The 15,568-nt window shown below is 49.1% G+C and overlaps 1 protein-coding gene across 1 annotated transcript in view; it reads right to left on the bottom strand.

Annotated features, from left to right (window-relative positions):
- Nucleotides 1-950: 950 nt before the first annotated feature.
- Nucleotides 951-15,568, bottom strand: part of FBXW8 (F-box and WD repeat domain containing 8) — a 51,115-nt gene continuing 36,497 nt past the window's right edge. The window contains exons 8-11 of the mRNA XM_058851303.1: nucleotides 9,231-9,358; nucleotides 5,304-5,477; nucleotides 3,183-3,299; nucleotides 951-2,520 (exon numbers count right to left, since the gene is read on the bottom strand). Of these exons, the coding sequence (XP_058707286.1) occupies nucleotides 2,376-2,520; nucleotides 3,183-3,299; nucleotides 5,304-5,477; nucleotides 9,231-9,358 (564 nt within the window). The 3' untranslated portion in view covers nucleotides 951-2,375. The remainder of the gene's footprint in view (nucleotides 2,521-3,182; nucleotides 3,300-5,303; nucleotides 5,478-9,230; nucleotides 9,359-15,568) is intronic.

Below are 15,568 nucleotides of genomic sequence, written 5' to 3'. Positions count from 1 at the left end.
CTGACTGCAGCTCCTGCATGTCCTGACTGCAGCTCCAGCATGTCCTGACTGCAGCTCCAGCATGTCCTGACTGCAGCTCCTGCATGTCCTGACTGCAGCTCCTGCATGTCCTGACTGCAGCTCCTGCATGTCCTGGCTGCAGCTCCCGCACTCCTGAGCCCAGCCAAGGCAGATCTGCCCCTTCCCAGTGCCCAGCCCTGGGGAGCTCACGGTGCCTCTCCCGGCACAGCTGGGATGGGGACGCTGCTCCTGCTCTCGAAATGAAGGAAGAGGCTCCATTTCATCACCCCCTGAGCCCAAAGCTCGGCAGCCTCGCTGGTGTTTGCTCCACTCCAGCACTGAGGAGCACCCAGGGAAGCAGGAAACATCCCAAAGTCCCGATGTGGACACAGCCCCAGTGCCCTCATCCACATGAGGAGTGCGAGCTCAGCACACACACAACCCTCTGCCCTGCTGCGACCTCGCTCAATTAATCCCATTAATTAGCAGGGAGAAGATCCAGAGGAGCAGGCTGCAGAGGAGCTGTGGCTGTGAGCCAGGTGAGAGCAGAACCCCGGCTCATGCAGGTGCTGCAAACCCTCCCCAGCAGCAGCCTCGGCACAGAGGGAGAAGCAGGAACGTGGGGGAGGACTCGGGAAAAGAACTGGCGTGGGCACCACAAACTCTGCTCCCTGCAGCAGGGAGATGAAGGAGGAACAAAGCTGTTCCCAGATAATGAGGCGAGAGAAGGGAGAACAATGACACGGGAGCGCTCCCTGCTCAGAGCATTGCAGGAGTCACAGGGCTGGAGCAACCCCCCGAAGTCATTCCTGCCACAGAAACCATTATTTATTTGTCAGGTTTCAGCTGAACTCTTGTCCAAACCGTGCATCCATGACACTTCCTGCTCTTCCAGGAATGGAGGGAGGGAGCTGGCTTCCCAGAAGGGCAGAGAAATAGAAGACCAAAGCTTTATGAAAGATCAAATTTATTGGTCAGACAGAATGCCTTTTTGCCCTTTGCACTTTTTGTGTATCCATCACATGGAAAAAAAGGTAATTAAAAACCTAAAATGTGAAATTTTGGTGTATGGGTGATGGGAAACCTCCCCCCCAAGGCAAAGGAGGAAAAGCAGTGAAATGCAGCTCTGGGCAGGGCTCAGTGACCGCACAGGGCTGCAGTGCCAGCCCAGCCCCTCTCCTGCAGGTTTGGGCACATTCCTGCAGCTCTCCCCAGGACTTTACACTGATTCCATTCACCCAGGAAAAAAGATGTAGGTTAAAACTTAACCTCACTTTAAACAGAACTGACACAGCTTTGGTTTGCACCAGTAAGTTTACATGGGCAAATCACAATAAAATCATTTTAAATCAGTAAAAAGATCCATGCAGGACTGGAGCTCTTGCTCCCCAAACTGGTTTTACCTGTCAGAGCTTCAGGTAAAGCCTCACTCCTCCTTCCCACCTGAACAGCACCTCCTGCCCTTCACCTGGTGCTTCCCCACAGCTTTGGGGCTCAATACCCACTGTGGCCACGTCACCCCTTCTGTTCCATCATCAATTCCCAGCCTGGAAGCAAGAGCAGCACTGAAAACCCTGCAGGTGCTGTGGAAGGACATGATCCAGCCAAGAACACACCTGACAACCTGAGCCAGCCCTTTGATCCAGTCAACAGGGGTCAGCTCACCCTAAAAGGCTCAGGAACAGAATTCCACAAACAGATGTACAAGTACAATTAGAAAACATTTAATCCAGGATTTAAAATAATTAAAAAAATAATTTGATCTAAAATAATTGTGATGTGTGTGTGGCCTGCTGAGTTCCCAAGCATCCAGCCTGGCCTAGGGAACCTTCCCCTCCCTCTCTCCATCCCAATCCCTCTCCCAGCCACCATAACCTTTTGTGCATGGTCCTGCTGTCCTGTTCCCAGCCACATTCCAATGCACTCCAAGGAAAACAAGAAGGAGCAGCTCAATAACAGGACAGACATTTCAAACACGTGGCTCAGCACATGATTTTTCCAAGTCCTTGGTGATTTTTTTCCCTCTTGGGGTAGGGAAGAACTCCTCAGAGAGCTCCCAGCCTCCTGCCCCTTCAATCTCCCACTGAAGGGAGACTCCTTCCTGACCAAGATGGGACCTGCAGCATCTTTCCCACAAGCAGCAGGAATATTTTTATTTACCCTGCAGCTGTCCCTGTCCCTCCTCAGCCTCTCCACTCCAGCAGGCTGCACCTCTGGACACATCCAGAGCGCCACACTCCAGCGGGGTGCTCGGGGGGCAGCCCCGCCCTGTTTGGGTTCACATCCCCAGGGCTTTCTGCAGCTTTTGGCTGCTTGTCCCACATGGATTTTCCTTTGCCTGTGGCCCTGGCTGGCCCCAGAAGCCGAGGAGTGCCCTAGATGCTGTCGTAGGGCACTGCCAGGCCGATGTTGTAGTTGTAACCCGTCACCTCGTCGTAGGAGGAGCGGCAGATGGGGAGGACGCTGTCCACAGCCAGCTGGTCCACAGAGAACTCGTAGGAATAAATCACCCCTCGGTACCTGTGTGGAAAACAACCAGGACACACCACTTCACCCCAGTGGGAAAGCAAACAGAGGTAGAAATCACTACAAAAATCATCTGAACTGAAGAAAGCGATGCTGCAGGAGCTGGATAAAAACCCCCATCCCTTCTGCGGGAGGCTGAGCACTTTGAACAGGGAAAGCTCCCTCCTGCCTCCTCCCAGGGACCCAGCAAGCTGGGAAGGGCTGGTGAATCATTCCCTCCAGCCCTGCAGAGACGTGACTGTCATCTGCTGAAACGTCTCCAGGCTCTCCAGCACGGGGGAAGATAAATACATTGGTATTTGATAGTTCAATTAGCACTAACAGCCATTTGAGATGCAAATACCAAAACCTGCAGCTTAAATGCCAGTAGTTTTCCTTTAGGAGGAGACAGCATTACTAATATTTCTAGCATGGAGAGGGTTGCATTCCCTGCCTGGCTTCAGTGGACTTCATGTTCCCCTGCTGAGAAAAAAAAAAAAGCTTTTTTTTTTTGCACTCAAGCCAATTCATTGCTTGTTTTATAAACCTTACCCTTTTTTTTTTTTTTTTTTTTTTTTTTTGCTGCTATACCCTCTCTGTAAGTGCTCTGGGTGATGACTCAGGTGCTCAGGGTGCTATTTAAAAACGAAACAGATTGCTGAGGGCTGGTTTCTCACTTTCGGTGCAAGCTGGGGTCGTCCTCGCTGATGCTGGAGCCTCGGGGGTTCTTCTCCTCGGGGATGTTGGCAGTGATCAGGCTGTGGGAATTGAACCACACGTGGCGGACTGGATGTCTGCAAAACAACCCAGAGCACGGGGTGAGGGCCCACCTGCACTGGGCTCCCCAAAATCCGAAGGAATTTCGGGGAGGAAGGAATGGCTCTGGATCAAACACGGAGCGATGGAAATCAGCGCCCTCCCCGCGGCCAGAGGCTGCGAACCTGCACTTGTGGAGCACATCCCACATCTTCTATCCCCATCTAGCGGGCTCTTCCCAGAACACACGGGGAGCCCAGAAAACACTGCTGGAGAGCCGGGAGAGCTGCGAGGGATGGATGTGGGCTGGGCTGGGCCGGGCCGGGCTGGGCTGGGCTGGGCTGGGCTGACTGCCCTAAGGACTGCAGCACTCCCCTAACGAAGGGAAGGACACCCCACACACCCAGCTGGTTTAGAAATGCACACTAAGCTGAGAACCATGGAATGGGAAGGGACCCTCAGGGATCATTGATCCAGCCCCAGGCCCTGCCCAGACCCCCCAACAACCCCACCCTGGGCATCCCTGGCAGCGCTGTCCAAACGCTCCTGGAGCTCTGGCAGCCTCGGGGCCGTGCCCATTCCCTGGGGAGCCTGGGCAGTGCCAGCACCTCTGGGGGAAGAACCTTTCCCTGCTCTGCAGCCTGAGCCTGCCCTGGCCCAGCTCCAGCCCTTCCCTGGTCCTGTCCCTGTCCCAGAGCTGAGATCGGAGCTGTCCCTGGGGAGGAGCTGCAGCCCCTGAGGAGTCTCCCCTCAGTCCCCTCTGCTCCAGCTGAACATTCCAAGTGTCCTCAGCCCCTCCAGACCCTTCCCCATCCTCCTGCCCCTCCTTTGGATGCTCAAGTCAGGTGTTCATTCCTTTCCCTCTGGTGAACAGCTGATCCCAAACCCCAGGAAAAAGCAGTGTCTGTTCCAGCAGGAGTCACTTCCCTCCTCAGATGAGGATGGCTCATCCCCACAGCCCACACGTGTCTCCTGCCACCTCCCTCAGCTCCTGCTCCTGTTCTCCACAGATGGCACAGGGCCAAAGGCAGGGATAACAGCACACACCGTATCTAGGAAAGCCTTTTGATTGAAGTGATCCCTTCTGATTACTCTATAGATTAAACACTGTTCTCTACATGTTTAATCTAATGGTTTCACTTGGAGTGCATCCCCGAGCTCTGCCCTGCCCTGCCTGCCCTCCTCCTGCAGCAGCACTAATGAGCATGCCAAGGAGACAATCAATGGAATATTGTCCTTAATGCATCAGCCACATCACAACAGGCTTTATCATTCCCAGGGTCAACACAGAAAGTGATACCTGCTATTAATCAATGACAGCTCCAGCTTGAACTTCCCTGGCTGTAAATACCTCATCTAGCTCGTCTTTGGGGAAGATGCATTAAAAACAATAATAATAAAAAAAAAAGAAATCAGGATTTATCTGTTCATTTTATGGGTATCACTCAGACTTACAAGGGGCTAAATTCTCGAGTCTTTATCCAGACAAAGCCTGTGCTTTGATCAGGAAATCTTCATTTAGCTGTACAAAGGGTCAGCTCCAGGATGCCAATCTCTGTTTGTACTTTCAGTACTGTGCTCCTCGTGCTCAGTACAAACTGACATTTCAGTATTTAAATGGGTTTAAATGCTTTGATCCTCACCATGAAGGGAACATGTGGAAACTCAGGGATTGTGATGGATACACTGGATGGAGACAACCAGAACCAGTCACTCTCCACACAGCCAGTCCAGCACTTTGAACCCAAGAATCCACAAATAAAGAGGTTGGGAATGGGGCAGGGAGAAATCACTGAACTTCATGGAAAATCCAGGGGGAACAACTTTCCCTGCTCCCCAACATTGACTGAAACACTCAGCTAAGGAGCAAAAAGGCCATGACAGCTGAAGAAACACATGAGAAACCTGAGAAACACACAGAGCTGCAGCTGGGGAGGCACCCTGTCCCCAAAGCACAGAAACTCCCCAAAAACCCTCTCACTCCCACACCTCCTTGCAGCCCTGCCATCCCCCAGGGCCCAGGCTCCCCCAGGCTGAGTTACCTGGCGTGCATCTCCCAGAGTTTGGTGCCCATTCGCTGGTCCCAGACGCACAGCAGCCCCTCCTCCCCTCCGCTCACCACCTTCCACTCGTCCATCTGCACGGCCGACACTCCCAGCTGGTGCCCGTACACGGAGCACACGGCCTCGCCGCGCCGCAGGTCAAACACCCTCACCCTGGGGGAAAAACAGGGAGAAACAGCTCTGCCTGGGCCTCCTGACAGCCTGACCACTTTGGGGTTATGGAAACACATCTGGGACATGGCTGGAGAATCAGTGAGGCCCACCCGCCTCACCAGTGGATTTTCACTCTGATTTTTGCTAGCAAAGATCTTTTTCAGGCAGATTTCTCCCCCCATACAGCATCTGAGTCTTTACAGGTTCTAGGATCTAAACAGGGCTCTGGAGTCCAGCACAGGAGGGACCTGGAGCTGCTGGAGCCAGTCCAGAGGAGGCCATGGAGCTGCTCCAAGGGCTGGAGCCAGGCTGGGAGAGCTGGGGGTGCTCACCTGGAGAGGAGAAGCTCCAGGGACACCTCAGAGCCCCTTGCAGGGCCTAAAGGGGCTCCAGGAGAGCTGGAGAGGGACTGGGGACAAGGGATGGAGGGACAGGACACAGGGAATGGCTCCCACTGCCAGAGGGCAGGGATGGATGGGATATTGGGCAGGATTTGTTCCCTCGCAGGGTGGGGAGAGGCTGGGATGGAATTCCCAGAGCAGCTGGGGCTGCTCCTGGATCCCTGGAAATGTCCAAAGCCAGGCTGGATGGGGTTTGGAGCAGCCTGGGACAGTGGGAGGTGTCCCTGCCGTGGCAGGGGTGGAATGGGATGGGCTTTAAGGTCCCTCCCAAACCATTCCATGACTCTATGAGTCCATGATATAAAATACAACTGAAATTTGGAGAAACCTCCTCTCCCAAATCATCAGCAATGCCATGAGATATAAAACACCTGTTTTGGGCACGCTGTTAACACATCCCACCCCCTGGTACATGCCCACATCCACATGGACAAGGGGTGATATTACCAGAATCAAGGAAAGGATTATTATTGCAAAGATTTCAGAGGAGATTAAATGTGCAGCAATTCAAAAAGGACAAGGAATTATAGGTTTATACCCTTGACTTAATTACCATTATTCAAAGCAAGCACCCTGCAACCAGGATCTGCTTTGACTTCAAAAATGCAGTTTTTAGGTACATCTGATTCTTGGACATTACTGACCACCCAGACAAAGCATTTTGAAGAGAAATAAATTGAAGACTCAGCCAGAACCACAGAAAAAGACCTTAGGATTCCAAGCACTGCTACAAGGTCACAGTACCAGTTAGAGCTAATGGTGTTAAGTTTTAAACCCAGATCCTGTCACAAAGGAGTGTGGGGTTTGATCCTTATTTATCAAGATTAAGAGATAAAGCAAAGTACACAAATAAATAAAAAATGCAGCAAGTGAAAACAGAAGGAAAAGGGAAACACTGATCTCAGGTTTGAGAAGCCAGAGTTCCTCCCAGCTGATGGCTATCAGGAATGAACCCATCAGGTACACATTAATTCCTGAAAAAGCCAAAACACACTTGTTCCAACACATTAACTGTACTTCATTCCACACCCCTGCTATGATCCTAATGGTGCTGCAAGTCCTTCCCTTCTCCAGCAGAGACTGCATCATATGATTTCACAAATCACACATTTCAGGGACTGGGAGACAAGGCAGCAGGGCAGCCCAGAGCTCCAGCAGAGCAGCTCCCGTGTGACAAGGAGGCAAACACGCAGCCCATCCCACAGGACAAGCATTTCTGCTTCCCCCAGCCCCAGCAGAGGAGCTCTGGCTGCAGCCTGGGGCTGTGCCTGGGGAGAGGATGGGCTGCTTGGAAGGGCTCACTCCTGGAGCTCTCCCCATTGTCCAAGCAAAGCTGCTCCTGTTTGGAAAGCACAGCTGGAAGCTGAGAGTTGTGGTATCATCCCATGGGGAAGCACCCAGCTCTCAGGCAGGGGTCCCTGCTGGAACACCCCTGGCTGCTCAGATGTGCCTTCAGGAAAAAAAGGAGCAGCCTTTTGCCAATCCCCCGTGATGCTGCAACACAGACCTGGCCCAGCACGTCCTGCCTGGACAGCTGGGCTCAGTGGGAGCACTTGGGGCTCATCCCAGCTCCAGGGAGGCTCCAGGCTTGGACCCTCCTGTCAGACTGGGAGTGAGCTGCCTGGCCTTCAGGAGAGCACGGAGCACGTTTGGATCCACACCTTTCTGGGTCTGCCATATGTTTGCTTTCCCAACACTCCTCCCCACCAAGGAAAAGCAGGATCAGCACACGCTCCCTGCTAGGAGGCCTCTTGCCAGAGCAAAGCACAGCTCAGGAATCAAATCAATCAGCAGTGCTTCAGCAGGAATTTCAGATGGGAAGACAGATTTTACAGGTCCTACCAAAAACAATTCACCAGTGTTACTTTTCAAAATCATGGTTTTGAGTAAAAGAAGGGCAGATTCAAGTGGAACTGGGAAATTGATGTATTTAATTCAAGTAGTAACTGGCCAGCAGCAGCCTGAGCTCCCATGGCAAGGTCCCTGTTTAATAAACTCACTCCATAATATGGCCATGGGGATTCCAGTCTCGTTCCACCTGTGGATGCCCAGCACCTTCCTGCAGCATCACAGGAGGATCTGACCTCTGAGATACTCTGCTCCTGCCTCCTGGATGCCAAACTTATCTCCCCAGCTATTAATCCTTAACTCCTTGCTGCTCTGGTGGCATCCAACCCCTTGAACTCAGTCAGTGCTAAAGCTGAAAACCCCGAAAGCTTTCTGGAGGGGAAGGGCACAGACATCTACTCTGCCATAAAAGGGGAGGGAAATCAACTCCAGCTCCTCTCCCGTCATCGTGCAGGAGATCAAAACTGGAGGCAGCTTTACTGGGGTGCTTTGGAAAATCAATTATCTGCTTTCAGAGGAAAAAAACCTCCCAGGGATTCAATTCCACTTGTCAAACTTCAGCTATTTCCTTTATCCTCCTTGCTGAGAAAGTGTGAGGCTTGCTCGCACTCCCTATTTTCCAGGAAGGAAAAAAAAAATAGAAAAAAAAGCTGTTTGACAAAATAATCATTTTTGCAAGCTGCTGCACTGGCGGGACAGAGGTCTGGGATTTGGCAGAGGGAAGTGCCCGCCTTCCAATCTGATCCCAGCACCAGAGCAGAGCACCACCACCTGCAGCCTGGTGCCCAGTGTGGAAAGGAGGAGGGAAGGAAGCAGGAGCCATTAGAGACTGGCTCCTGGCCATCCCACATCTCCTTTGGTGCACTGGATCAGACCCCACAAACGACTCGCCAAATAAAGGAAATCTAAAAATTGGACTCAAAGGGTCTTTTTAAGCATTTTAATCCTTTCGCACTGCCTGTTCCCAGCGCGGCCATTCCTGGCAGCAGACGTTGAGCTGGGAAAATCCTACTCCCCAAGCCAAGGAGTTAAAGAGAAAGCTGCTAATCAGCTAAATAGAAGCTGGAATCTGTTCATATGAAAGTCTCTTTTTTCCTCTGTCACCTGAGGGACATCACAGTGTTCCGAAATACACTCTTGACATCATTTGGCAGCCGGGCCCATCTCATCCTCCATGATTCATCCCTTAGGTTATTTTTTTAATATCAGAAAGTGAGCTTTTAAATGCCAAACTCATTTTGCGGGTGGCGGTGGGGAAGTGGAAGATATTCCAAGTGGTCTCGCTGGGCTGTGCACCAACTGCGTCCACCAAATGGCTCCAAAAGCTCCTCTTCCCATGGAGCCTCCCAGACAAAGCACACTGACAGCCACATCCAACTATTACCTAATAGTTTGTTCCTCAACTTGATGGAAACACGAGAGGAGAAACCAGTTCCAGCAGGGCCAGATGTAGGACAGGAAGGTGGAGAAGGGAGGTTGGAGATGGGCTCTGGGGAGCACCTACCTTCTGTCCCTGTTGCCTGCCACCAGCATGCTGGGGGGGCTGCTGTGGAGGTTGACACATGAGAAGTCACCTATGGAGCTGCCCACCTTGGTCACACACTGGTTTGTTTCCAGGTTGTACAGGAGGATCTGGCAGAGAGAGAATAAAACATCACATCAATTCAGCAGGAGCACCACGACAAGGTTTTGCTGCAGCACGGAGCTGTGACCACCAGAGGTGTTCTGCAGGACTTGTTGCTTGGTGTGTAAAACAGAACCAAGAGACAGATTTACCCCATGAGGAAAGGCAATGACACCCTGAGAAATAAGGAATTCAGGTTTCCCAGTGGGGTCCAGCAAGAAGCAGGGATGCACCACCAGAATGGCTGGGTACAGCTCTCAGGCAAACCACAGGTGAAATCTTTAGGGGTACAGGAAAAGCAAAGAGTTTCCTCATCAATTTTTGACTTTTGAGAGAGCAGTGAAAGCAAACAGCAGCAGCCCTGAGGAGGATGGGACAGATGGCCAGTGAGAGGACGTGCAGCAGGAACTGCAGGGCAGAGCTGACCACAGCCCTGCTGAGAGCCTGGGTGCCCTCACACACACACACACAGAAATGTCACATCTGAAGTGGCAGCTCAGATGGGAAAGGCAGAAAAACAACTCTGATTTTAGGCAGCATCTGAGATGATTCAACCAGAGCCTGGATGAGAAGCACGAGTTGTTCCCCATCCGTTCCCACTCCTCTCCTCCATCAGTTTAATCACGTTTGCTGTCCTTCCTGTGGGGCCAGATCAGATCTGTCTATTTGGGCCTTTCAATTTAGGAGAACAAATATTTTTAGAAACAGAAAAATGCACTGGTCAAAGCCCAGTGGAGCTCAGTGCTGCACCTGGCCTTATATAACTTCATAAACATGATTAAATTTCATGGTGATGCTCGTTTAAATGAAAAGAAACCTTGTGACCATGAAAAGAGCTAATGGTATTTAAAACATCAGAAAAACCCCACAGCTTCCATGGCAACATCAGCACGGCCATGTCAATGTCACATCCATATTCTTTACTTCTAATTTGCTGATTACAGCCACGTGCAGCTCAGTAAATATTGCACTATCTGGATGTATTATTTCAACATTTGCCAGAACACTGATGCTGCCTGGCCTTTTATTTCCTATCTGTGCCATTTCAGAGATCTGAAAGGCGAATTAAGAGAGCAGGAAAAGATCATTTTGTGATGGAGGCCCCTGGGCAACCAAAGTGAAGCTTTAAAGATCTCGAGGAACAGGGCAAAGAGAGGCAGAGAATTTGCAGTTTTCCTCCACCTGCCATTCTCCCAGGTAATGACCAGGCAAATTCAGACATATTTCAGCTTCCTATTGGGATCAACACATCCACATCCAACTTCCTTAGGTGTTCCTAAGATTTATAATCTCCCAGGTAGTTCTTTGTGAAGCTGTCTCAAAAAACATGGCATTTTTCATCCTCAAGACCCAAAAAACCAAAGCAAGGATGACTTTCATTGGAAAACATAGGACATAAAAGTTAAATTTAAATAAAAATGAATTTGAACTTCCACCCCAAGGAAAAAGCTGCTACAAACTGCATGGAAATGTTAGTGTTTGAGGTAAAAACCAGTTTACAGCCTGTTCTCACTTCAGCCCAGTTCCCAACAGCTCAGTAACCAAACCCACAGATAATGATGTTCTGGCAAAGGCACCTCCAAGGGTTTTCAGTGCAAAGGAAATTAATATCTGTGCCTGGCAACCCAAACTTCTCCTTGGAAAGTTTGGAACAAAAGACAAAGTCAATAAACTGCTGAATTCAGCTTAAGAACAAGGACTGACGGGGTCAGGAGCGATGTATTCCAGCTCCCAGTTGAGCCTTTCCCAGCTGGATGTTAAAACTCCAGAGGGGAGAGGGCCAAAAGCTTCTTTCTTAAAAGTCCCCTGGGGCTGTTATTTGCAGTGAACATCCATAAACTATTAATTTATCTAAATGACCAGAGCTCCCATCTCTGCTATAAACATAGGATGCATATTTGAACATCCAGCATGGTCATGAAAGGCTGGAATGAAAAATTACTTCCATGCAGCACCGAAATATTCCCATGTAACATTTTCCATCTTAACATTTTCTCCTGCCTGCAGCCCTGTGGCAAAGCTCACAGGTAACAGCAGCTGGAAAAATGACTTATTTCTTCTCCCATAACTTGTAGGTGGCCACCAATTTAAAGTGTTTGCATCCCAGAATCTGCAAAAAAAGTAAAGGCTCGTACCCACAAAAATGGAAGAAAAGCTTTTTATCATCTTCTACCCCCTTCAAGTCCTCTTCTCCTCATGCCTGTCTCTATTCTTTTAAAGATTGTTTAGTTTAACCATCAATAACAAGACTGGTGGTTAAAATAAAATTTATTTTATCATGCACAAATGTCTTTCTAACCAATTAGCCCCATCACTGGAGTAGTCTCTTTGTGATTTTCAGTATCCAGGTTTTGCCCATCTCGAAATTCAACCCGTCTTGAGCAGTTTTATGACCTGCAAATGAATTTCAAACCCTTATCCTGACCAATTGATAAGTAAAAGAAGCTAAAAGCACTCAGAATACTTAAGTCTGAATAATAATTTCCTGGAGACAGGGATTTAAAAGCACACTGATGACAATTCTGAAGTTGCTGGAACACCTCTGATGAGCTCTGCTGTAATATCCCAAGGCAAGAAGGATTTTCCTTACAAAGGCCAGGGAGAGAGAATGGAAATACCTGGTCAATAGGGACTTGAAATAAGGGCCTGAGTGTTAAAGGGCAGATAAAGCAAAAGATCTCTGGGAGGTTTATAATCCTATAATGCACACTGCAAAGGGATTACCCTTTTAAAGGTATTTATAATCCTATAATGGACACCCAAGCCCAGTGACCTAATAGATACCGAACTGAGGGAAGTGAACCAAGAGCATTTGGGTGTGAAATGAAGAACCCTGGGATAACACTAACGAGCAGCCCTGGCCCCACTGGGACCTCAGGGAGGAAAAGCATTAAAGACCCCGTGCAGCCAGCACCGGGATCCAACGCCCCAAATAAAAAGTGTCACCTATTAACATTGGCCAAATGAAAAGTCCAAGTTGTTGGCCAAGAGCCAGGCAATCTCCCTGAATGCTTAATAATTCAACAAGCCAGGAATAGGCAGAGCACCTCCAGCATTCTGTTTAGTTAAAGACCACAGAGATTAGCAAACACATTATCCATCTCCGAGGCGATCCTTTCCCTGTTACAAGTCCCTTAACGACCTTTACCATCCCTCCCTCTCTCTCTCTCTCTTTTAATAAGGCTGAGCAAATGGGACTTCATTTCAGCCCACTGCCACAGACTGGGGGTATTAATTATTCAAGCTCATAGTCTCCCCTTTGTTAAGGCAGTGCATTAGACTAATTCCCCTCTTTACTGGGTGACTTGGGCACGGCTCAGGCTGTGGCTGCTCCTCCGGGAGGGATGCGCCGCGAACCTGCAAATTCATGAGCGCAGGCACGGGAAAAAAGGCAAAGTTACTGCTCTGCATGGAACTGCAGAGCGGTGGGGACAGGGAACTCTCTTTAAATGCTGTCCAAGAACTCGTGAAAGATGCCTGAAATTAATTCCCAAAGAATTAAAGGCTCTGGAGCCAGAAGAGCTGAGCTGTGAGCTTTGTTACATCTCGCAGCTAAGTGAGGTCAAGCGTGGTCGATGCACTCTGCTTGAGACACTTCCAAGAAAAACCAAGGAACTGAAGGAAATGCTGCTGATGGAACTCTTCCATGCGTGGCCAAAACCCCAGCAGGTGTTTTGGGATGCTGTGTTGTTGGAGATGTCTTTTTTGGACGGAACATTAAAACAACAAATCCCTGAGCACTTGTTATCAAAGAGCCTGTGGTACTTTCAACAAGAGCTGGGGTGTCCATCCCACTGTCCTGGATGGCAGCCAGCACACGCCTGCTCTGGGGAAGAGCTGCTCTCCCTCTTCCCTTCCCAGCCCATTCCTGCCTCCTGTCCCCAGGAGCAGCGTGGGGCACGTGGAGACAGAGCCTCAGAACTGGGTGAAACCCCTCTGTGTGTGGGGTTTGATGCAGATGCAGGAGGGAGGATGATAAATAACAGCAAAAATCACATTGTAAAACCACACTCAAACCCTACATCCTTCTCCTCACTGAACAACACACAGGATCCATTACAGAACTGCTTTTTCAGAAAGAACCGTCCAGGATTGAGGTTTCTGTCGTTTTAAGTAAAATAAAACCACCCTGAATTGCTCAGAGTGCCAAGGATCAAGCAGCAAGCCTGAGAACTGAATTTACATTTATTTTCAGATTATGTTTCTCCCCTTTGCTTCTGTCCAGCTCTCTGCCAATTGGAAAAAAACCTTGCCTGAATACACACAAATATTGCCAACGAAAAAGGGGGTTGTGAAATTCCAAGTCCACCGTAAATAAAAAGGGATCTGGTTTCAGCTCAGGTCAAACCCATCCAATCCAGAGGGTACCTACAAAAACAGGAAAATCCATTTGTAGGGAAACTCATCAAATTAAAGACAACATATGGTACACACTGCCACAAGTTTGGATTTTAGTACTAAAGTGATGTGGCAAACAAGAATATTTTTAAAGTTTACAAGCCCCAGGGGCACAGTTTCCCAGTGCAAATGTATTGGATTGCCTACTGTAAATATGGCACACAACACTGCAACAACAACAAAAACAATTTGACTGTTAACAAATGCAAGGTCAGCACGCTGATACTTATGCACACAGATAAAGTGTTCTGGCTCCATAAATTTCAAGATGAGCTAAGATTTAAAAGGAGCAGCTGAGGGAGACAGACAGACAATCAGAGAGGAAGAAAAAGAGTAAATCAAACACAAAACAGCCAGTTAAAATAAATAAATAAATAAAAAAGCAGTTAATATCCATGAATAATGGATGTTTGATTTAAAAGCAGTTTACTCCAATATGATGTAATTTTTGACAATCAGCCAGAGAGACTATTTTTCAAGTTCTTGCCAGATAGAAGTCATTGTGGGGAGCTGGGAAGACGAGTGCTCCTCTGAGCATGTGGAAAATTGACTTTCATGCCATCCTAAAGGTGACTTTTCCTGGCAGACGCATGCGCCGGGCGACGCCTGAAAACCCGAAACCAGCGGAGCCCGCGGAGCTCCCAGCAAATCCAGCAGGAAAAGCAGCTCCCTGCTCCTCCCCATCCAACACCTGCTGCACACACAGAGCTAAAGACAAGTGGAGTTTGCTTTTCCCTTTGAAGTTTCTCTGTGCCTGGAGTTGCAGAGTGGCTTCAGGCTGGTGGCAAGAAGGGGAGCCAAGCGTTGTGCTGGCGCTGCCAACGCACCTGCAGCCCTGGGCACTGCCAGCCCCCGGGGCTCTGCCAGCCTGGGATGGGCTGGGATGTGGGCAGATGTCTGCTAGGACCTGCAATGGGGTCACCAGGCTCCTTTGACTCGTGGCTGAAGCCTGAGAGCTGCAGGGCCCGTGGGGAGGATGCTGTGTTTACCCACCGAACCACCCACACACTCAACAAACCCCTCCAGCCCAGGTTTTCCCTAAGCTGAGGGAAACCTTCTCCCATTGAAAAGGAGGCAAGGTGAACCTTAAAATCTGAATTAAATCCCTTGGTTTCATCACCTGTAATATTCATGGGGTATTTTCCAAACATGAGGTACCCACATAAGTCACCGTGCCAATTTTGAGGCGCACACACTACAGCAGAAACAGGGGGGAAAAAGCAGAATATCCTTAATGTCAGCCAATAGAAAGGGATTGATTGATTGATTGATTATTTAGTCTTTTATTTATTTCAACTTGCAAAACTATTCCTGGTCATTTAGAGCATTTGAGCAATAAATCATGTAATATTTAGACAAAGGAAAGTTCTGGACTCTCTGCTGGTCTCTTTTTCTTGTAGTGGCCAACACAGTTCAGTTCCTCAGAGAGCTCTGCCTCTCTGATGTGGCACCGAAGAGTTTATAAAGAAAAAGGTACTTAAAACACCTTTCAACACCTCCAGAGATCTGCTAACACCCTGCAGTCCTGCAGCTCCTCAAAGAGAGACATTTGGACAAGTCCCCTCTGCTCTGTCACCAGCAAGCCCTGCCCTTCTACTGCTATGAAAACAAGAGTTCATAAAGATAAATTTGTTGAAAATTGGGCTCTTTACAAGGGCCATAGAGGCCAAGAGAAGTGGAAAACCTCACACCTTTTAAGCAAGAAAAACTAAGATTAAAAAAATGTAAGTCTTTAGAGCTCCGTGAGAACTGGAGACATTTGACCCCAGAAAATACAATGCAGCTTCTCAGTGAGAAGGATTTTAGTTAAAATAAGGTGT

This window comes from Poecile atricapillus, chromosome 16 (assembly GCF_030490865.1).
Source record: "Poecile atricapillus isolate bPoeAtr1 chromosome 16, bPoeAtr1.hap1, whole genome shotgun sequence".
In the NCBI taxonomy this organism is placed as follows: domain Eukaryota; kingdom Metazoa; phylum Chordata; class Aves; order Passeriformes; family Paridae; genus Poecile; species Poecile atricapillus.
This window is presented reverse-complemented; position numbering and strand designations above follow the sequence as displayed.